Source organism: Jaculus jaculus, chromosome 2, assembly GCF_020740685.1.
Source record: "Jaculus jaculus isolate mJacJac1 chromosome 2, mJacJac1.mat.Y.cur, whole genome shotgun sequence".
Lineage (NCBI taxonomy): Eukaryota > Metazoa > Chordata > Mammalia > Rodentia > Dipodidae > Jaculus > Jaculus jaculus.
Window position 1 is genome coordinate 5,179,459 of NC_059103.1, and position 23,839 is coordinate 5,203,297.

General features: G+C 44.2%; 1 protein-coding gene across 3 annotated transcripts in view; it reads left to right on the forward strand.

The window, feature by feature from the left end:
• The window catches only part of Eif2ak1 (eukaryotic translation initiation factor 2 alpha kinase 1), a 50,675-nt gene that overhangs the window by 10,539 nt on the left and 16,297 nt on the right, over positions 1–23,839 (forward strand). For 2 of the 3 annotated variants that reach the window (XM_045143346.1, XM_045143347.1), the window contains exons 2-10: positions 2,628–2,786; positions 5,743–5,876; positions 8,223–8,260; positions 11,261–11,360; positions 12,094–12,174; positions 12,721–12,820; positions 15,506–15,563; positions 16,318–16,642; positions 19,374–19,485. In XM_045143346.1, coding sequence (XP_044999281.1) covers positions 2,628–2,786; positions 5,743–5,876; positions 8,223–8,260; positions 11,261–11,360; positions 12,094–12,174; positions 12,721–12,820; positions 15,506–15,563; positions 16,318–16,642; positions 19,374–19,485 — 1,107 coding nt within the window. The remainder of the gene's footprint in view (positions 1–2,627; positions 2,787–5,742; positions 5,877–8,222; positions 8,261–11,260; positions 11,361–12,093; positions 12,175–12,720; positions 12,821–15,505; positions 15,564–16,317; positions 16,643–19,373; positions 19,486–23,839) is intronic. The other variant, XM_045143348.1, reaches the window with a different exon arrangement.

Here is a 23,839-nt window from a genome sequence, read left to right on the forward strand (position 1 = left end):
CTGAATTTGCTATTTAAAATGTTTAAAAATATTTTTATTTACTTACTTATGAGACAGAGGGAGATTGAAAGAGAATGGGCATGCCAGGGCCTGTAGCCATTGCAAAGGAACTCCAGACACATGTGCCATCATGTGTATCTGGCTGACATGGATTCTGAGGAATCAAACCTGGGTCCTTAGGCTTTGCAGGCAAGTGCATTAACCATTAAGCCATCTCTCCAATCCAGCTATTCAAATTTTAACTTTAGTTTGTTTTTACATAGAGAGGTTTTTGTGTGATCATATGTCTCATTCCTTTTTCTTTCTTTTTGGTTTTTCGAGGTAGCGTTTCACTGAGAATGGGGGGAGGAGCTTCCCTGCAGGTCTGGTCCCTGAGATATGACCTGTGGTTCAGGCTGCTGCAACCTATGCATAGCCTGGGGCCTTCATGTCAGACAGCTTAGGTTTGCTTTAACCCAGGGCCCTGCCTATGTCCTATCTCCCTCTCTCCCTCCCTCTTTCTATCTCAAATAAATAAATAAATATTAAAATGTTTATTTTGGATGTGTGTGTGCACACAGTAGGCTTTCTTACCACTACAAATGAATGCCTATCCAGCTTTACATGGGTGGCTGGGGAATTGAACCCTGGGCCAGCAGGCTTTGCAAGCAAACACCTTTAACCACAGAGCCATCTCCCCAATCTCCATTTTTTTGGTTGTTTGTTTGTTTTTACCTGAAACACAGAATCCTATAGCCCAGGCTGGCTTTGTACTTCTGTTCTTGGGTTTCTTTTTTTTTTGGGGGGGGGGTTCCAAGGTAGCATCTTGCTCTAGCCCAGGCTGACCTGGAACTCACTATGTAGTCTCAAGGTGTCCTTGAACTCATGGTGCTCTTCCTACCTCTTCCTCCAGAGTGCTGGGATTAAAGGCGTGTGCCACCACGCCCTGCTATGTTCTTGGGTTTCTTATGCCCTTGTTTCAAGCTCCTGAGTGCCAGTATTATAGGCATAAGCCAACATGCTAGGTATATGGTACTGGCGAATGAATGCAGGGTTTGGTACATGCCAGGCAAGCACTCTGCCAACTGAGCAATGCCCCCAGTACTCCTCAGACATTTTTTTTCTTCTGTTGTTGTTGTTGTTGTTATCATTATTATTATTATGCTTGTTTTCTTTTTGAGATGGGGGTTGTTTCACTGTAGCCTAGGCTGACCTGGCACTCACTCTGAAGCTCAGGGTACCCTCAAACTCAGTGGCAGTTATCCTTAGCCTCCTGAGTGCTGGGATTAAAGGTGGGAACCACCATACCCAGCTACTGTGTTGTGTTTTTTTAAAATCTGTTTAATGATGTATTAAAAGAAACCATAATGACGGGCTAGGGGATGGGTCAGTGGTTAAAGGCACTTGCTTTCAAAGCCTACCTGTCTGGGTTCAATTTCCCAATTCCCATATAAAGCCAGATGCACAGAGTGATGCGTGTATCTGGAATTTGCTTATAGTGGCAAGAGGCCCTGGCATGCCCCCTTGCAAATAATAAATAAAAACATTTAGAAAATAAACTAGGGCTGGAAAGATTGCTTAGCCATTAGGACTCTTGCCTGTGAAACCTAAGGACCCATGTTCAACTCCTCAGATCCCATGTAAGCCAGACACACAAGGTAATGCAGGTGCAAGGTTGCACGTGCCCACAAGCTGGTACATGCATCTGGAGTTTGATTGCAGTGGCTGGAGGCCCTGGTGTGCCAGTTCTTCCCCCTCTGTCTCCTAAACTAAACTAAACTAAACTAAACTAAACTAAACTAAACTAAACTAAACTAAACTGTAGTGAGAGCTTAGCGACCTCCAGCTTCAGGAACAGCTCTTCTGTCCGCGTGCTCCTGCGTGGTGGGTATAAAGTTGGCTTGGGCATCTGTTGGAGCTGTCTGACTCACTAGTTACCCTTTAGTCTTTGTGATTCCAGCATTTTCCTTTGCAAGGGGGATGATCACACTTTCTTTGTGTTTTTTTGTTTTTGTGAGGATGGAAGGAGATTGTGTGTGTACATTTGGTATAGTTTCTATCCTTCTTACCTTTCTTCTCCCCTGTGCCAACACTGTTTTTCAGGCCTCAAAGAAGCCATTTCATTTCCACTTCCTGGCTGTTTGCTCTCATATTAGTTTCTTCCTGTTTCTCTCCCCTTGCATACATCCTCACTACTGAAACTGTTTTCCTTGCCTCTTGCCGCTGGTCCTCAGCTTCCAGAGTTAACTCAGACTCACTTTCAAAAGGCCTTTTTTGGGCTGTAGGGATGGCTTGGCAGTTAAGGCATTTGCCTGCAAAGCCAAAGGACCCAGGCTTGATTCCCCAGGACCCACGTTAGTCAGATGCCCAAGGAGGGGATGCATGCATCTGGAGTTTGTCTGCAGTGGCTGGAGGCCCCGGCACACCCATTCTCTCTCTGTCTTTCTCTGTCAAACATATAAATAATCAAATATTTAAAAAGAAAATCACTTTTCAAAAGGCCTTTTTAAAACCCAACTCGCTAAACTATTATTTTGCTTTTTTATTTCCCTACAGTGGAATAATTTGTTTCATTAATTAGACTGTGCTGTTTTGTCATTATGAGAAATGCTTACTGATCTTTTTCTTTTTTCTCTTTTAATGTTTAGAGTCTGATTTTCCCACGGAACTCCAGGTGTTAAAGGAACCCCTGCAACAACCCACTTTCCCTTTCACAGTGGCAAACCAACTTCTGCTGGTCTCTTTGTTGGAGCACTTGAGCCATGTTCATGAACCGAACCCACTTCATTCAAAACAGGTGTTTAAATGTAAGAATAAGTTGATATTGCTAAATAAAACTGGTAGAAGCATTACACTTAAGGTTGTGGGTCTGAGAAACAGCTGGTATATGCAGATTTCATGCAAAATATGAGTCACTAGGGCTGGAGAGATGGCTTAGTGGTTAAGGCACTTGCCTACAAATCCAAAGGACCCAAATTGAATTTCCCAGAACCCATGTAAGCCAGGTATATAAGGTGGTGCATGTGTCTGGAGTTTGAGGTGGCTGAAGGCCCTGGCGCACACATTCTCCCCCCACCCCCAAATAAATAAATTAAAACTAAAAGGGTGTGAGCTGGGCGTGGTGATGCACACCTTTAATGCAAGCACTCGGGAGGCAGAGAAAGGAGGATCACTGTGAGTTGAGGCCACCCTGAGATTACATAGTGAATTCCAGATCAGCCTGGGCTAGAGCAAGACCCTATCTCGAAAAACCAAAATAAATAAAAAGTGAATAACTTACATTTCTTAAATTCATTTCTTATTTTTCTTTGGGTAATTTTTAATGAATATAATTACTGGGGAATATAATGTAGTGATTATGAGTATAATCACTAAAATGCACATAATTAAGTAAATAAGATATTCTTTTATATTGGTAATAATGATGTTAGTATGACCTTTTGTAAAATATATTTATTTGCAAGCAGAGTGAGACAGAGAGAATGGGTACACCAGGACCTCCAGCTGCTGCAAATGAACTCCAGACGCATATGCCACTTTGTGCATCTGGCTTTATGTGGGTACTGGGTTGTTAGGCTTTGTAGGCAAGCTTCTTTATTGCTGAGCCATCCCTTCAATTGTATTCCTGTGATTCTTTTTTTTTTTTTTTTTGGTGGGGGATTTCTGAGGCAGGGTCTTACTGTAATCCAGGCTGACCTGGAATTCACTATGTAGTCTCAGAGTGGCCTCAAACTCACAGTGATCCTCTGCCTCTCCAGTGCTGGGATGAAAGGCTTGTGCCACCACGCCCCACCCAAATGATTTTTGAAAAAATTTCTAGTTGGTGAGCAGGTGAAAGAGATCACGTGTGCACATGCTAGCCTTGCTCTTCTGTGTCTCTTTCACTGGGGATTCAGCCCAGGGCCTTGCTCATGCTAGACAAGTGCTCAGCCCCAGCCCCAGCCCAACGATGCCATTCTTGTTTGTAGGGCTGGAGCAGCTGCTTTCTGTGTTGCTGAGTAGTTTTAGGTTTCTTTTCTTTATGCAGCAGGGTACTTGTGTAGAAACAGAAGGCCAAAAGTGAGCAGAATTACTTATTAAAATGGTTCAGGTTCATCTTACTGATCAAGACCACTGTAGCCTCTTTAATATTTTATTTATTTATTGCAAGGAGAGAGGGAAGGGGAGAGAGAATGGGAAGGCAGGGCCTCTAGCCATTGCAAACGCACTCCAGATGAATGCATCACTTTGTGCATTTATTTGGGTACTGGGGAATTGACCTTGGGTAGTTAGGCTTTGCAGGCAAGTGCCTTAAATGCTGAGCCATCTCTCCAGCCCCATTATAGCCTCTTTAATAAAGTTTAGCCACAGATTCTGAAGCTAGTTTTTCTTTTTTTTTTTTTAAATTATTTTTTTATTTGAGAGCGACAGACACAGAGAGAAAGACAGATAGAGGGAGAGAGAGAGAATGGGTGCGCCAGGGCTTCCAGCCTCTGCAAACGAACTCCAGACGCGTGCGCCCCCTTGTGCATCTGGCTAACGTGGGACCTGGGGAACCGAGCCTCGAACCGGGATCCTTAGGCTTCACAGGCAAGCGCTTAATCACTAAGCCATCTCTCCAGCCCTAGTTTTTCTTTTTTTTTTTTGGAATTAACTCTGTAGTCTCAGGGTGGCCTTGAACTCACGGCGATCCTCCTACCTCTGCCTCCCAAGTGCTGGGATTAAAGGCGTGCGCCACCACACCCGGCTTAGTTTTTCTTTTTTAAGGACAGTCTCCTTGGTATAGTCTGGGCTGGCCTTGACCCCCAGTTCACTTTGTAGTTGAAGATGACCTTGCACTTCTGATCCTTTTGCCATCCACCTCATTTTGAGACTGGCGCTCTCACTGGCCTGGAGCTTGCCCGACTAGCCTGGATGGTCAGCAAGCCCCAGGGATCCTCATGTCTCTCTCTCCCCAGTACTAGGATTACAAGTGTGTACCTCCGAGATCTGCTTTTTCTCACATGGGTTCTGGGGCTTGCTCTTGGATCCTCATGTAGCCCAGGCAGGACATAAACTTGATGTGTAAACAAAGGAGACCTTGAACTGAGTGCTAATATTAACAAGCATGCACCTTGTTCTGTTTACACATATTTAATTATTGATTTAAACTTTTAGTAATAGATTTAAAAATCTTTAATAATAGATTTTTTTTTTTGAGGTAGCCCAGGCTGACCTGGAACTCACTATGCAGTCTCAGGGTGGCCTTGAACTCACAGTGATCCTCCTGTCTCTGCCTCCTGAGTGCTGGTATTAAAGGCGTGCACCATCATGCCCAGCTCTCTCTCTCTTAAATAAAATTTTAGAAAAAAAATTTTTAAATGTATGCATTTATTTGCTTGTGAGTACACACAGATGCCAGGGCCTCTTACCTCTGCAAATGAACACCAGAAACTTGCACCAATTTTTGTGTCTAGCTTAAGTGGGTGGCTTGCGAATTGAACCTAGGCCAGCAGGCTGGAATTCACTATGCAGTCTCAGGGTGGCCACTTACCTCTGCCTCCTGAGTGCTGAGATTAAAGGTGTGCACCACCATGCCTGGCTAAAAGCAAGCACCTTTAACTGTTGAGCCATCTTCCCAGCTCCAGCAAGATTTTTTTAAACTACTTTTTGGCCTTTTGACCAAGATTGGGTATTAATAGAGAGGTTTATGTATATTGCTGTTCTTTGTTCCTAGGGTTCTCTTGAAGATTTTCATTTTCCTGTTGGCCTTTCTAGTAATAGCTTTCCATATTCCTTGTACAGTGCTCTGCCAGACCTTCATCAAGATGGGACTGCTGTCTTCTTTTACCTGCAGTGATGAGTTCAGCTCATTGAGACTACATCACAACAGAGCCATTACTCACCTGATGAGGTCTGCCAAAGAGAGAGTTCGGCAGGTAAGCTCTAGCAGGTATACTCAGTGTACGACAGAAGTAGATTAGAATTTTAAGACAACTTTATTTTTTGCTGGGTTTGCAGTTAAGTGTTGTAAGGCAATTGCCAATGCCATGGGGTTTCATCCCCAGCACTGAAAAATCCAACAAGGGCTGGAGAGATGGCTTTAGCGGTTAAGGCGTTTGCCTGCGAAGCCTAAAGATCCAGGTTCAATTCCCCAGTACCCATGTAAGCCAGATGCACAAGGTGGTGCATGCATCTGGAGTTTGTTTACAGTGGCTAGAGGTCCTGGTGCACCCATTATTTCTGTCTCTCTCTTTTTTTTTTGTGGTGGGGGGGGATTGAGGTAGCGTCTCGCTGTGGTCCAGGCTGACCTGGAATTAACTATGTAGTCTCAGGGTGGCCTCGAACTCTCAGCAATCCTCCTACCTCTGCTTCCCAAGTGCTGGGATTAAAGGCATGCGCCACCATGCCTGGCCCATTATTTCTGTCTGCCTTTCTCTTTTTCTCTCTCTCAAATACATAAATAAAACATATTTTTAAACAATCCCAACAAAACAACAGTAGAAAATAGAACTAATTTTTTGAAGCATTATTTAATGCTAATATAAAACCAGTTTTTAAAATCTTCAACTTTTGGGCTGGAGAGATGGCTTAGTGGTTAAGCATTTGCCTGTGAAGCCTAAGGACTCCGGTTCGAGGCTCGATTCCCCAGGACCCACGTTAGCCAGATGCACAAGGGGGCACATGCATCTGGAGTTTGTTTGCAGTGGCTGGAGGCCCTGTCGTGCCCATTCTCTCTCTCTCTCCCTCTTTCTCTGTCTGTGACTTTCAAATAAATAAATAAACATAAGACAAAACAAAAAAAAATTTAAATCTTCAACTTTTTTTGAGGTAGGGTTGTGCTGTAGCCCAGGCTGGCCTAGAAATTCACAATGTAGTCTTTGGGTGGCATTGAATTCACAGCAGTTCTTCTACCTCTGTCTCCTTAGTGTTGGGATTAAAGGTGTGCACCACCACACCGGCTTTGTTTTTTTATTTTTTTGAGAAAATGTCTTGTGTTGTCAAGGCTAACCTTAAACTGACTATGTAGCTGAGGATGACCTTGAACATTTAAAAAAAATATTTATTTGAGAGAGAATGGCCAAGAGAAAAAGGCAGAGAGAACAGTGTGCCATGCCACTGCAAATAAACTCCAGATGCTTGTGCCATCTTGTTCATCTGGTTTACATGGGTATTGGGGAATTGAACCTAGGTCCTTAGGCTTCACATGTGTGCAAGTGCTTTAACCACTAAGCCATCTCTCCAGGCCCCACCTTGAACTTTTGTTTGTTTGTTTGTTTTTTAAATTTTATTTATTTATTTATTTGAGAGTGACAGACACAGAGAGAAAGACAGATAGAGGGGGAGAGAGAGAATGGGCGCGCCAGGGCTTCCAGCCTCTGCAAACTAACTCAAGACGCATGCACCCCCTTGTGCATCTGGCTAACGTGGGACCTGGGGAACCGAGCCTCGAACTGGGGTCCTTAGGCTTCACAGGCAAGCGCTTAACCGCTAAGCCATCTCTCCAGCCCTGTTTGTTTGTTTTTTTGGTTTTTCGAAGTAGGGTCTCACTCTAGCCCAGGCTGACCTGGAATTCACTATGGATTCTCAGGGTGGCCTCAAACTCATGGCAATCCTCCTACCTCTGCCTCCTGAGTGCTGGGATACGCCTGGCTGAACTTTTTTTTTTGTAATTACTTTTTATTTGACACAGAGAAAGAAGCAGAGAGAGAGAATGGGCACGCCAGGGCTTCCAGCCACTGCAAATAAATTCCAGGTGCATGTGCTACCTTGTGCATCTGGCTTATGTGGGTCCTGGGGGATCAAACCAAAGTCCTTTGGCTTTGTAGGCAAGTGCCTTAACTGCTAAGCCATCTCTCCAGCCCTGTACCTTGAGCTTTTAATCCTCTTGCCTCCTCTTCCTGAGTGGTGGATTATAGGTGTCTGGTTTATGTCCCGCTGGCGGTTGAACCCAGCACATCATGCCTGGTAGGCAAGTACTCTCCCATTTGAGCTACACCTCACTTTTATTTACTTATTTATTTTTTGGTTTTTTGAGGTAGGGTCTCACTCTAGTTTATGCTGACCTGGAATTCACTGTGTACTCTCAGGGTGGCCTCGAACTCACAGAGCTCCTCCTACCTCTGCCTCATGAGTTCTAGGATTAAAGGCGTGTGCCACCACACCCAGCTAATACACTTTTTTTGTTTTGTTAATATTGTATGAGCATTTGGAGTTGTTAATGTGATGTTGAATTTTGATTCCTTATTCATCAGACTTTTCAAATATAATTCTTTGGTTTTTAGGATCCTTGTGAAGATAATTCATATAGGCAGAAAATCAGGTATGTTTGATGTTCTTTTTGTATGTGTTGTGTGGTGTATGTACGTGTGTGCAGCTGTGTGTGCCCCATGCATATGTGTGCAGAGGCCAGAGAAGAAGTTGGGTGTCCTCTATAGCTCTTCAAACTTATTTCCCCAAGACAGTCTCCCTAGACCTGGAAGCCCAAGAGACCTTCCTGCCTCACTCGTTGTTGGGATTACAGGCCTGTGTGTCCATGTCTGCCTTTTTATGTGGGTGCTAGGATCAATCAGACGCAGGTCCTCATGCTTGCACAGCAAGCAGTCTTACTGCTGATCCAGCTCCTCAGCCTCCATGTGATGCACTTTTTTTTTCCTAATTTTTTTGTTTTATTTTTAATTTATTTATTTGAAAGTGATAGAGAGAGAAAGAGGCAGATAGGGAGAGAGAGAATGGGTGAACCAGGGCTTCCAGCCACTGCAAACAAACTCCAGATGCATGTGTCCTCTTGTGCATCTGGCTAATGTGGGTCCTGGGGAATCGAGCCTCGAACTGGGGTCCTTAGGCTTCACAGGCAAGCACTTAACCGCTAAGCCACCTCTCCAGCCCTGTGATGCACTTTTTGACGATGGAGCCTAAGCTATCTAAAAGAAGTAAAGAAATTTTTAGAGTTAAAAATAATGTCCAAAGAACAAAGCAGCCAGGTGGCACATGCCTTTAATCCCAGTACTGAGGAGGCTGGTATTAAAGAAGTGGGAGGATTGCTGTGAGTTTGAGGCCGGCCTGGGACTACAGAGTAAATTTCAGGTCAGCTTGGGCTAAGGTGAGACCCTCCTTTGAAATCAAGCAAACAAACAAACAAACAACACTAAGAACACACACAAAGACATTTAAACCTAGCATTGGATCATGAGTTTGAGACTAACCTGAATAACATAGTAAATTCAAGGCTAGCCTGGCAATTTTGTGAGATCCCTTTTCAAAAACAAATTTTTAAAAATATTTATTCATGGGCTGGAGAGATGGCTTAGCTGTGAAAGCCTTTGCCTGCAAAGCCAATGGATCCTGGTTCAATTCTCCTGGACCTACATAAGCCAGATGCACAAGGGGGCACAGGTGTCTGGAGTTTATTTGCAGTGGCTGGAGGCCATGGCACTCCCATTTTCTCTCTCCCTCTCTCAAATAAATACATAATTAGTTAAGAATATTTGTACATTTTAGGGCTGGAGTAATGGCTTTGTGGTTAAGACGCTTGCCTGCAAAGCCTAAGGACCCAAGTTCAATTCTCCAGTGCCCATGTAAGCCAGATGCACAAGTGCATGTGGCTGTAGGCTGTAGTTTGCAGTGGCTCGAGGCCCTGTCGTGTTTTGTCATTGCAAACGAACTCTAGACACACATGCCATTTATTTACTTAGCGGGAGAAAGGCATGGCAGGGACTCCAGCCACTACAAACAAACTCTGAACACATGTGTCCTCTTTTGCATCTGCCTTACGTGGGTATTGAACCTGGGTCTTTAGGCTTTGTAGGCAAGTGCCTTAATCACTAAGCCATCTCTCCAGCCCCAAAATAAATTATTAAAAATTTTTTATTGATAGCTTCCATAATTAAAGACAATGAACATGATAATTCTTTCCCCCTCCCCTACATTCCCCTTCACAAATCCACTTTCCATAGTCCCCTCCCCCTCAATTAGTCTCTCTTTTGTTTTGATGTCATATTTTCCTTCTATTACAAGGGTCTTGTGTAAGTAGTGTCAGGCACTGTGAGGTCATGGGTATCCAGGCCACTTTGTGTCCAGAAGACTATTGTAAGGAGTCGTACCCTTCCTTTGGCTCTTACATTCTTCCTGCCATCTCTTCACAATGGACCCTGACTTGGAAGGTGATAGAGATGATTCAGTGCTGAGCATTCCTCTGTCCGTTCTCAGCACTATGGTGCCTTTTGGGTCATCCCAGAGGTCACTGCCATCTGAAAAGAACAGTTTCTCTAACCCATAAGTAAGAGTAGCATTATATATGGGTGTGAATGTTAAGAAAAGTGCTTACAGGGCAGTTTGTTGAGCATAATATATGCATTTAGCTAGATACCAGCAGGTGTTACACCCCTAGGGTTCATGACAACCCTCAAAATAAAATTTAAAAAGTTAAAAGAAATTCAGGCTGGCCATGGTGGCACATAACCTCAAATTGTACCTAGGAGATAGAGGCAGGAGGATTGGCAGTTCAGGGCTATCCTCAGTACATGAGTCACAATCTCAAAAGACAAACAAACAGGGCTGGAGAGATGGCTTAGTGGTTAAGTGCTTGCCTGAGAAGCCTAAAGATCCTGGTTCGAGGCTCAATTCCCCAGGACCCACGTTAGCCAGATGCACACATCTGGAGTTCGTTTGTAGTGGCTCAAGGCCCTGGTGCGCCCATTCTCTGTCTCTCTCTATCTGACTCTTTATGTCTGTCACTCTCAAATAAATAAATATTAAAAAAAGACAAACAAACAAAAAACCAGGAAAGAAAGAAATGAAATAAATTTATTATTGAGTTCACCAAATTTGATAATGCTTCTATTGTAATACTATTTATAATACAAAACTAGTTTAATGATCACCTTTGCTACTTTTGTTTTAGTTTTTATTTGTTTATTTGAGAGCGACAGAGAGAGAAAGAGGCAGAGAGAGAGAGAGAATGGGCGGGGCGCGCCAGGGCCTCCAGCCACTGCAAACGAACTCCAGACACATGCACCCCTTGTGCATTTGGCTAATGTGGGTCCTGGGGAATTGAGCCTCGACCAGGGTCCTTAGGCTTCACAGGCAAGCGCTCAATCACTAAGCCATCTCTCCAGCCCTGCCTTTGCTATTTGCATTACAATCTTGGTATACCTAGCCAATATTTTCTTTATAGAGAATGAAAAACTTATTTTAGCTAATTCTTTCTAATGTACTGCAGTAATGGGGTCCCAGCAGACTGGTAATACAGTGCACACAAACTGTCCTGAAGCAGTTGGACTGTCACATGTCTTAATATTGGCCATCTGTGTTTAACTTTTAGGCCCAGGGAAATAGCCTTTGAAGCACAAACTTCACGTTACTTAAATGAATTTGAAGAGCTTGCCATCTTGGGAAAAGGAGGATATGGAAGAGTATATAAGGTTTTCTTCTGTTTACTTATTTTGACTTACTACTGTTTAAATGTATGCATTTTGAGAAGTTATTTCCACTATTATGATGCAGAGTGCTCAGAGACTTCCTAGATACGTACATCTGCTTCTCCTTATGGTATATCATGTATAGGGAGATGGACAGGTTTTAATTTATTCACAAGAAAACTTGGTATTGTTATTTGGCAGCTCACTCATTTTGACTATGCTATTCTTGTTACTTGGGCGGGAATACAGCTAAGTGATACGGTGGTCGTTTAGTGTGTAGGAAGCCCTGGGTGCAGTCCCCAGTGTCGTGTCAGCCCATCGTGGTGGCACCTGTCTGCAGTTCTAGCACTAAGCAGGCAGAGGCCGCAGGATTAGTAGTTTAAAGCCATCCTGGGATACATAGCAAGTTGAGGCCAGCCTTGGCTTCATGAGACCCTGTCTCAAAAACAACAACAAAAAAATAAAGAAGAGAGAGAGAGAAGCTATGGTGCTGTGTTGTGGGCTGGCGCCATGTGCTGCTGGCATTCCTGTCTTCAGGCCGGGAGCTGTTGGGCACTGGTTGTAGATCAGTCTGCAAAGTTCCAGTAGGCTGGGCTGACCCACAACACAGGAGGGTGCCTTCACCTCAGCGTGAGCTGTGCGCCTGGCTTGATCATTCAAGCTTCAGTGAGAACTCCCTCTTGTTCAGTTATAGTTAATGAAATTTAATAATTTGTCATTTTGTTTTGTTTTGTAGGTCAGGAATAAACTAGATGGTCAGCATTATGCAATTAAGAAAATTCTGATTAAGGGTGCAACTAAAACAGATTGTATGAAGGTAAGATATTTTAAAATGAATTGAGCTGAGTTTGGTGGCATGTACTTGTAGTCCCAAATACTGAGGAGTCTGAGGCAGAAGGATCACTTGAGATCCTGCTGGGCTACCTATAATAAGACCTCATGTTGAAATAAAATAAAAAGTTGGGAGGGAAGGGCAGGGTGTTTTAATCCCAGCTACTCAGGCGGCTGAGGTAGGAAGATCAAAAGTGTAAGGCTTGCGAAGGCAACAGAGTTAGTGCAGGTCAGCCTGAGAAAGTGAGTGAGACCCTGTGTCAAAACAGAACTAGAAACAGGCCCGGGGATGTAGCTCCGTGTTGGAGAGATGGTGATGAATGGACTATAAAGTACCGTGTGAATGCAGGTGACAGAGTTGCTACAACAACTGCCACTTATCTTTCACAAGATTATTCCCATTTTACCTTGGCCTAGTGCCGACCCCTTACCAAAGGGCTGCTTATGATTTTCCTCCTGAACAAGGAAGTGTTTGATGCCACCGGTGGGTAACAAGTTGCAGGTGAAAGCAAATCTAACTGCTTTCTTGAAGGTTCTACGGGAAGTAAAGGTTCTGGCAGGCCTTCAACACCCTAATATCGTTGGCTATCACACCGCATGGATAGAGCACGTGCATGTGGTCCAGCCACAAGGTGAGCACCAGTTCTTTTTTACTTAGTATTTCTTTTTTGTTGTTGTTTTGTTCTTTTTCTTTTTTAAAATCTTTTGTGTGTGTATCTTATGCCATGTTACGATGTGTGATGGGCACACACACCTACTGTTGGCAAATGCCAGGCTGGCTGGCCTGTGAGCTTCTGGATTCTCCTGTTTCCTGTGTCTGCCTCTACCTCCCCAAAGGAAGGCCGGGATTAGATTACATGCACTTGCTACTGCATCCATCTGGCTTTTACGTGAGTTCTGGGCATCTGAATGCAGGCTGGCATGCTTGCACACCAAGACTTCACCTACTTTACCCAGCCTCCCTTCTGTCCTTGTTTTTTGAGGCGGTGTGTTGCTGTCGGGTGACCTCAGCTGTGCTCCTTTTCCCTCTCTCCCAAGTGCTGGCTTACAGTCCCTGTCCCCACGCCTAGTGAGACTAAGGAGCTGCTGAGGATACAAACTGAGCACCCCGAGTGTGAAAACCCGGAACCTGAAAAGCTCCAAAACCTAAAACCTTTGGAGACTCATTGGATTTGGGTCGCCTGTCAGTCTGTGTGATCCCCAAACATGAAATACTTTTGGTCCCAAGTATTTTGGTTAAGAAGTACTTGTTCTATAAAGTTAAAGGTGTGGTAAACTCCCATGCAGGGGCCGGGTCAGTTTTGCCCTTATTTTTATACATCCTGCACACTTAAGAATGGTTTTATTCTTAAATTTTTGCTTGTTTCAGAGACAAAGCCTCAGTGTGAGCTATAGGTTCATCTCAAACTTTTCTTTTTTTCTTTCTTCTTTTTAAAAATATTTATTTGAGAAGGAGAGAGAGAATGGGTGAGCCAGGCTTCCAGCCACTGTAAATGAGCTCCAGATGCATGCTCCCCCTTGTGCATCTGGCTTATATAGGTACTGGGGAATTGAACGTGGGTCCCTAGGCTTCACAGGCAAGTGCCATAACCACTAAGCCATCTTCCCAGCCCTCAAATTTTCTTTTCATTTCTTTTTTAATTAACTTAAGGGCTGAAGAGATGGCTACAGCTTGCTTGCAAAGCCGGATGACCCCAGTTTAATTCCTAAGTACTCATGTAAAGCCAGATGCACAAAGTAACACATGCATCTGGAATTTGTTTACAGTGATAAGAGGCCCTGGTGTGCCCATTCTCAATCTTTCTCTTTTTCTCTCTGTCTCCTTCCTAAGAATGGGGAAATACAGGAAACATGAAAGCTTTTTAAAAATCTTTTATTATTATTAAACATATTTCCAGCCGGGCATGGTAGTGCATGCCTTTAATCCCAGCACTTGGGAGGCAGAGGTAGGAGGATTGCTGTGAGTTCAAGGCTACCCTGAGACTGCATAGTGAATTCCAGGTCGGCCTGGGCTAGAGCGAGACCTTACCTCGAAAAACAACAACAACAAAAAAGCTCATGCATCTGGAGTTTGTTTTCAGCAGCTAGAGGCCTTAGTGTATGCATTCTCTCAGTCTTTCCTCCCTCTATCCCTCCCTCCCTCTCTCTGTCTACCTCTGCTTTTTAATATAAATGAAAGTGGATCAGTGCCCGGTGCGGTGGTGCACGCCTTTAATCTCAGCACTCAGGAGGCAGAGGTAGAAAGATCACAGGGAGTTGAGGCCACCCTGAGACCACCTCCAGACCTCCCCCCAACAAAAAAAAATCAAAATTTATGTGTGTATATATGTATGTACACGTATGAATGGGCATGCATGCCAGGTCCCCTTGCCACTGCAAACTTCAGACACTTGGGCCATCTTTTTTTTCCTCAATTTTTAATAACATTTTCCATGATCATAAAAATATCCCATGGTAATAGCCTCCCTCCCCCAACTTTCCCTTTGAAATTCCATTCTCCATCATATTCCCTCCCCATCTCAGTCTCTCTTTTATTTTGATGTCATGATCTTTTCCTCCTTTTATGATGGATGGTCTTGTGTAGGTAGTGTTGGGCACTGTGAGGTCATGAATATCCAGGCTATTTTATGTCTGCAGGGAGCACATTGTAAGGAGTGCTACCTTTCCTTTGGCTCTTACATTCTTTCCGCTCTTGGGCCATCTTTTGAGTTCAGCTTGGAAATTGAACCTGGGCTGATAGGTTTTGCAAGTAAGCTCTAACCACTGAGAAATCTTCCTAGCATCCCTTAGGTCAAACTTTGTAAGTACTAGTTCAGGCTACCGTTAAGCTGAAGATTGTCTTATCTCAGCCTCATGAGTACAAAGAGTACAGATGTGTATTACCATGCTCACCACCATCCTCAGATCAGGCTCTTCACATTTAAAAAAAAAAAAAAAAATATATATATATATATATATATACACACACACACACACACACCTTATATATGTATATTTATACTTTATATATATATGTATATATATATAGTATAAATATACAACCATATATATATAATTTAAGAGTGAGAGAAAGAGGCAGGTAGATTGAGAGAATGGGTGCTCCAAGGTCTCTAGCCACTGCAGAGGAACTCCATATGCATGTGCCACCTTGTGCATCTGATTTTCCATGGGTACTAGGGAATAGAACCTGGGTCCTTTGGCTTTGCCAGCAAGCACCTTAACTGCTAAGCCATCTCTCCAGCTCCATGTAGCTCAATTTTGACCAAGTTGAAAACCTTGGCTGGCTCCAGATGTTTTTGTTCATTTCTGTTCCACAGACAGAGTTCCTCTTCAGCTGCCCTCTCTTGAAGTACTCCGGGTCCAGGAAGAGAATGGGTATGTAGATGGTGTCACTCCTGCACGTTATGCATTGTTTACTGTCGCTTGCAATGACGTGTATTTGTCTGTTGCTACTAAGAACTTGAGAAGAGTACTTTAGACCTTTTGTTTATTTTTATTATGAAATACTAAATGACTTTTTCCTTTCAGATATTTTTGTCAGTGTTTAGTGTTTTTTTGTTTGTTTGTTTGTTTGTTTTTCGAGGTAGGGTCTCACTCTGGCTCAGGCTGACCTGGAATTCACTATGTAGTCTCAGGGTGGCCTCAGACTCACTGCAATCCTCCTACCTCTGCCTCCTGAATGCTGGGATTAAAGGTGTGCCCTACCACGCCCAGCAATTTTTTTTAATTAAAATATATTTACTTATTTATTTATTTGAGAGAAAGAGGAGAGAATAGGCATGCCAGGGCCTCCAGCCACTGGAAACAAACTCCAGATGTATGTGCCCCTTGTGCATTTGCATCTGGCTTACATGGGTCCTGGGGAATTGAACTTGGGTCCTTTGGCTTTGCAGGCAAGTGCCTGAACCTCTAAGCCATCTCTCTAGCCCAGTGTTTAGTTTTTTGTTTTTTCTTCAAGGTAGGGTCTCACACAAGCTCAGGCTGAACTGGAATTCACTATGTAGTCTCAGGATGGGCTGGAACTCATGGTGATCCTACTTACCTCTGCCTCCCGAGTGCTGGGATTAAAGGTGTGCGCCACCACGCCTAGCCTCCATTTAGTTTTGTCTTTACTGTTTTTTCCTCCTAGAGATATATATGGTATTAAAAACGATGAAAGCAGCTCATCCATTATCTTTGCCGAGCTCACTTCAGAAAATGAAAAACCCTTTGAAGAGTCTGACATTAAAAATCAGAACAACAAATTGGTGAGCTGTACCACAGGGTTGGTCATCAGGGACAGTGATGAAACTGAAGCATCTCATGAGCTCCAAGGACAAGGTGTGGCTGACGTGTCTGCCAGATCTCTTGTTAAGCATCAGGTGCTGAGTGGGCCTGACTCGGACCTGGAAGGGGATTTCATATCCACAGAGGAGTCTTCTGAAGATAATGTGAACCTGCTGGGGCCGACAGAGGTAGTTTTCCCAGAACCTCCCAGTGGGGCGGGCCATTTCCCACCACTGCTCTTCCTCAGCTCACTTGACCCCTGGAGTGCCTCCTGTCTGTGCTGGCTCTTCTACCTGTCTTCAGTCTCTTGGACTCAGTGGGGTCCCTTTTGTCATATGGCCTTTGTGTTTTGTCCTCTTTGTTCACTTAGTTAAGTCCCAATATTCATTTTCTGACTTCCTCACTGGGCCATTGCTCCTCTAGATGCTCTTGCATGTGCTCCATGGAGTTGGGCACCTCATTCACACTCTTTCTGTTGCGTGTCAGCAGCGTGCTATGAATACACGATCATGCAAAAGACTTTCTATTTTGGGCATGTGACGGCTGCTAAATCCCATGGGGTTACCAGACTAGTGGTCAGGGGACTGTTTACTGGTCAGGCTTCCACTTTATCTTCACCAGTATTCATAATATTGAAATGGCTTGAACATTAATGAATCCATGCATAGTTTGTCATGGTAGGACTGAAAAACTTTACGTAACAAAATCACTCTTATTTAAGAATACATGTGTGCATTCTTTTGTTTTTCCACTTTTTTTGTATTTGAGAGCGACAGAGAAAGAGGCAGATAGAGAGAGGGAGAGAGAATGGGCCTGCCAGGGCATCCAGCCACTGCAAACGAATTCCAGACGCATGCTCCCCCTTGTGCATCTGGCTAACATGGGTCCTGGGGAGTCGAGCCTTGAACCAGGGTCCTTGGGCTTCACAGGCAAGCGCTTAACTGCTAAGCCATCTCTCTAGCCCCATGTGTGCATTCTTACTTTGAATGAAGTGCACACTTAGCAGCTTCATCTGGATCTGGATCTGGAGTAATTGAGTCTGGGATGTTTATTTAAATCAGAACCTTTCATTCTTCTTGTTATGTTTGGAATGTTTTCCTTGCTGCCTGGATAAGCAGGCTGTGGTGAGCTTCACGCTCTCCGGCTGTTTTTCTAAGTTATTAGCTGTGTACAATGTGACGCCAACCACAGTACCTATGCACTTTATAGTATACAAGAGTTGTAGGATGTCCTACACGTGTTTTGTGGTACTGTGTCTTAGCTTGAGAAACTGTTTTGTGCTAGAGATGTAGCTCAGTGGTGAGTACTTGCCTTGCAGAAGGCTCTGGTTCCCTCTCCAGTACCAGTGAAACACACACACACAAATAAAAAGAAAACCCTGTCCACTATCTTTGTAGTGGACGGAATAAAGTTTCAGAAGTAGTCCTCAATGCCACAGCCAAAAAGCTTGTTCTTTTGATCCTTTTTTTAAAATAATGTTTTATTTATCTATTTGTACATCTCTGTGTGTGTGTGTGTGTACCCCAGGGTCTTTTGCCTGCAAATAAATGCACCAGACATATGCACCACTTTAAAAATAAAAGTGTTTTATATGTATGCATCACTTTTTGTGTCTGGTCTTACTTGGGAGTTGGGAATCAGACCAGCAGACTTTGCAAGCAAGCACCTTTAACCACTGAGCTGCAGCCCCACTTGTTCATTTGGCCCTGCTTGATTGTAGCCCAGCCTAACCATCTCTCCTGTGTTAGAGCACACTGTCTTTTATTTTTCTGAGACAGGTTGTCTTACTTCCAAGGCTGGCTTCAAGCTCACTATGAACCTAAAGGTGACATTGAACTTTTTGTAAAAAAATATTTTATTTATTCATTTGACAGAAAAAGAGAAGGGAGGGAGGGAGAGAGGGAGAAAGTGAGAGGGAGAGAAAGAGAATGGGCATGCCAGGGCCTCCAGCCACTGAAAACGAACTCCAGATGTGTGCACCCCCTTGTGCATCTGGCTAAAGTGGGTTCTGGGCAATTGAACCTGGGTCCTTTGGCTTTGTAGGCAAAGGCCTTAACCTCTAAGCTATCCCTCTAGCCTGATATTGAGCTTCTTAAAAATAATTACTTATGGGCTGGAGAGATGGCTTAGCAGTTAAGCACTTGCCTGTGAAGCCTAAGGACCCCGGTTCGAGGCTCGGTTCCCCAGGTCCCACGTTAGCCAGATGCACAGGGGGCGCACGCGTCTGGAGTTCGTTTGCAGAGGCTGGAAGCCCTGGCGCACCCATTCTCTCTCTCTCCCTCTATCTGTCTTTCTCTCTCTCTCTGTCACTCTCAAATAAATAAATAAATAAATTTAAAAAAAAAGATGACACGTGCTGTGAATTATACCTCAATAAGAATACATTTAAAAAAAAATTACTTATTAGAGACAGAGAGGGAGAATGGGCACATCAGGGCCTCTAGCCACTGCAAACAACTCCAGACATGAGCCACCATATGTATTTGGCTTACATGGGTACTGGGGAACCAAACCTTGGTCCTTAGGCTTCATAGACAAATGTCTTAACCAGTAAGCCATTTCTCCAGCCTCAACATTGAACAACTTTAAGTAGGTAGCTTGGGAGTTGCACCCAGGCTGATAGGCTTTGCAAGTAAGCACATTAGATTGCTGGGCCATCTTCCCAGATCCCTGATGACTTTCAACTTCAGATCCTTCTGTGTCTGCCTCCCTAGTGCTAGGATTTCAGGCATGCCCCACCATACCTAGTTTACATGGATGCCCTGTCTTGAAGTCCTTGCTGTGCTTGTCTGTCTCCTTCAGGAGACTTTGGGCAGTAGTACCAGCCATAATGTTTGGCCTTGAGTAGGCCAGTGAGAGTTTGTTGAAAACTGTGAATGAACCAGCAGAGGTGGCAGCCTACAGTGTGTCCTCTCGTAGGTGCGGTACCACCTGATGCTACACATACAGATGCAGCTGTGCCAGCTCTCCCTGTGGGACTGGATAGCAGAGAGAAACACGCGGAGCCGGGAGTATGTGGACGAAGCTGCCTGTAAGTGCCGTCTGGGTACCTGCGTCCTGCACGGGCAGGTAGAGTCTTCCTCATCTGATGAAGGAGCATATCCAAGGGCTTTGAAAGCAAGCTGAAAGACTCCCAGATAAGCAGTGCTGCTTATGTCAGTGTCTTTAAAAACACAAGTAGGGGCTTTAGAGATGGCTTAGCTGTTAAGGCACTTGCCTGTGAAGCCTAAAGTCCCAGGGTCGACTCGCCAGGTCCCACATAAGCCAGATTCACACGGTGATGCAGCGTGCAGAGTTGTACATGCACACAAGATAGCACATGTGTCTAGAGTTCAATTTCAGTGGCTGGAGGCCCTGGTGCACCCATTCTGTCTGTCTTTCTTGCTCTCTCTCTCTCATAAAAAGTAACTTTAAAAAGTATTATTATTATTTTAATTTATTTGTTTTTTGGGGGGTCCCAGATAGCATGGGCACACAAGGGCCACCAACCATTGCAAATGAACTCCAGACACATGCGCCACCTTGTGCATCTGGCTTATGTGGGTACTGGGGAATTGAACCTTGGTCCTTTGGCTTCTCATGCAAGTGCCTTAACCACTAAGCCATCTTTCCAGCCCCAAAAGTGTTATTTTTATAAAAATAAAAAAGTAGACATTTGAAAGTTAAATTTCTCTGTGGCAGAGAGTTTTCTTTCAGGGGCTAGAGAGATGGCTCAGGGGGTAAGGTGTTTGCCTTTGAAGTCTTAAGGACTCAGGTTTGCTTTTTCCCAGATCCCATGTGTCTGGAGTTGGTTTGTAGTGACTCAAGGCCCTGGCACCCCCACTTTCTCTTTCTCCTTAATAAATAAATATTTTTTAAAATGTTGATAATTTTAGGTTAATGATTTGGGATAGGATTTTTTTTTTTTTTTTCTGAGGTACGATCTCACTCTAGCCCATGGTGACCTGGAATTCACTATGTAGTCTCAGGATGTCCTTGAACTCACGGAGATCCTCCTACCTCTGCCTCCCAAGTGCTAGGATTAAAAGCATGTGCCACCACACCCAGCTTGCAATAGGAATTTTTTTTTTTTTTTCTCTTGAGGTAGGCTCTTGCTCTAGTTCAGGTTGACCTGGAATTTGCTATGTAATCTCAGGCTGGCATCGGAACTCTCAACAATCCTCCTACCTCTGCCTCCCCTCTGGAGTTCTGGGATTAAAGGCATGTGCCTCTATCCCTGGCAGTGCTTTTTGTTTGTTTGTTTCTCTCCCAAGTGCTGGGAAGGATTATTTTTTCTAAGATAGAAAATTTCAGTACTTGCTTTTCTTTTATTATCTGAAACTATGATACTCATTTTTTTGTGTGTGTGCTTGGGTGTATTCATATTAGTAATAATATGTGGGTGCACGTATGTATGTAGGTGTCCTTGCATGTATGTGAAAGGCCAGAGGTGTCAGATATCTTCCTCAACTGCATCCCATTTTATATACGGACACAGTGTCTCTCACTGAGCCCAGAGCTTAGCGATTCACCTGTTCTGTCCCCACCCCTGGGCGCTGTGGTCACAGGTGCACACTGACGTGCCTGGCTGTTACAGGAGCGGTGGTGATACGAACTCGGGTCCTGTCATCTGCACAGCAAGTGCTGTAGACTTGCTACTGCAGCCTGGATAGTATTTTTTTGTTTCTTTTTTTTTATTATTATTTTTATTTATTTATTTGAGAACAACAGAGAGAGAGAGAGAGAGAGAGAGAGAGAATGGGCACATCAGGGCCTCCAACCACTGCGAACGAACTCCAGATGCATGCACCACATTTTGCATCTGGCTTATGTGGGTACTGGGGAATCGAGCCTCAAACTGTGGTCCTTACTTTACAGGCAAGCGCTTACTCACTAAGCTATCCCCCCAGCCCCCCCCCTTTATCTAAATCTGCTTGTGTGCACCTCCCATCTCACCGTCAGTGTCCGCTGCTGGTACTGAAGGAACCCCAAGACGGGGACCCCACGCTCTGCCCGGATATGGCGACACCCCAGATCACTCACAAGAAGCGGTCTTGATGCAAACCACAAGAGGATTTTATTCCAAGCGCGCTGGGGCCCACAGTCGTACACCACACAGGGGTAGAGGACTGCAGAGCCCCGAATGCAGGAACGGGACAGTTTTTATAGGGTTTCTAACAAAGCCTGTGCATTAGACCAATCATTTTTTTTTAACATCAGGAGCCCGCGGGGTGCGAGCCAGTCAGTTTGTGCCACTCCATAGTTTCTAAGCCAGTTAGTTTAATTTGTTCAAGCCCCTCGTGGACCAATCAGTCTCTTATGACCTTGATGGTCAGCATTTGCGCAGGTCCTTGGGTGGAAGTAGCAGAGTGTGGTATCAGTCTCCTATGACCTTGGTGGTCTGAGGCAGCCTGCTACGGCTTATGGTGCGGGCTACTAAGGCTTACGGTGTGGGCTATTAAGGCTTATGGTGCAGGCTATTTACAGAAACCAAATAAGTGGTTCACTTCATTACTCATTTCCCATCCTTGAGGGCTATCTCATGCCCTTTTTACCTAGTTTTATATTAGGAGCGGGCTCTGATATAATGAGAAGAGGGATTCTTTACTTGCTTCCAACAGAGAGTGAAGCCTGGAGTTTAAGGTATGCAGGGGCCCGCTTAAGCTCCCTTTGGAGCGTGATAGTATTTCTGGGCTTCTGAATTCTTGGGCCTTTCAGTATTACAGAAGCTCACCATGGCTTCCAGCTTTTAAAATAGATACATGTTTATTTAATTTGTGAGAGGGAAAGGGAGAGAGAGAGGAAGAGGCAGAGAACAGGCACTCCAGGGCCTCTAGCTGCTGCAAACGCATGCGCCACCTTGTGTATCTGGCTTGCGTGGGTCCTGGGGAATTGAACCTAGGTCCTTAGGCTTTGCAGGCAAGCACCTTAACTGCTGAGCCATCTCTCCAGCCTGCTTCCAGCTGCTTTTTTTTTTTTTTTTGTTTGTTTGTTTTTCAAGGAAGGGTCTCCACTTTGGCTCAGGCTGACCTGAAATTCACTATGTAGTCTCAAGGTAGCCTTGAACTCACAGTGATCCTCCTACCTGTGCATCCTAAGTGCTGGGATTAAAGGTATGTGCCACCAAACCTGGCTTGCTTCCAGCTTTTTATGTAGGTTCTGAGTGTTGAACTCTAGTATGCCTGCTCGAGCTGAACGCACTTAACCTACTGAACCATCTCCACAGCCCAGTATTCCTATTTTTAAATTATTTTTATGATTCAGACTATTTAAATATCATCATCTTTATTTTTATCTTTTTATCATTATCTTTTTAGAAACACTTTTGGCAGATATTTTTAAAATACAGCTCTGGTTCTCAACTTAAGCTTTACATTGGAACTTTAAAAAAATTGTTTTAATGTATTGTTTGTTTATTTGAGAAAGAGAAAGAGAGAATGCCAGGACATGCCAGGGCCTCTAGCCGCTGCAAATGAACTCCAGATGCATGCGCCCTCTTGTGCATCTGGCTTACATGGGTCCTGGGGAATCGAACCAAGGTCCTTAGGCTTCGCAACATTGGAACTTTTAAAAAGATGTTTATAAAGCAGAGTGCCTTTAGGGGTCTGGGGTTGCAGCTCAGTTGGTAGAGTGCTTGCTTAGCATCCATTGAGTTCTGGCACTACATAAAGCTGAGTGTGGCTTTGTGTGTCTGTAATCACAGCCTCCTAAGTGTTAGGATTACAAGTAGAACTACCATGTCCAGCTAATTTATCTTTTTTCTTATTCCAGTATTCATAAAAGTAATGTCTTTAATCCAGTGTGGATTAGCTCAGGCTTGACATTGAACAATTGATCCTCCTCCGTTCATCTCCCCAGTTATATGTCACCACACCCAAATAGATACCAGATTTATTAGCATTACACTTAAATGGAACATAAATGCTGTGTAATATAGGCATGTAACACCTGGGAATGGTTTAAAAAGTAATTACTCTAGAGCTCCTGGGTGAAATTAGAGTTACCTTTCTGGAAGCATAATGTCCATCCAGTATCACTGTTGGCTAAAGAGCCCTTCCTGCTGCTTAGTGTTAGGCTGTAGACCACTGTAGAGTATTGATGTTGGTAAAAAACCAGTGCTGGGACTGGTGGCACATGCCTTTAATCCCAGCACTTGGGAGGCAGAAGTAGGAGTATTGCCGTGAGTTTGAAGCTACCCTGAGACTGCATAGTAAATTCCAGGTCAGCCTGAGCTAGAGTGAGACCTTACCTTGAAAAACAAAACAAAACCAAAAGTATTACCTACATGCCTAGTGTTTAGGCACACACCTTTAATCCCAGCACTCAGGAGGCAGAGATAGGAGGATTGCCATGAGTTCGAGGCCACCCTGAGACTCCATAGTGAATTCCAGGTCAGCCTGGGCTAT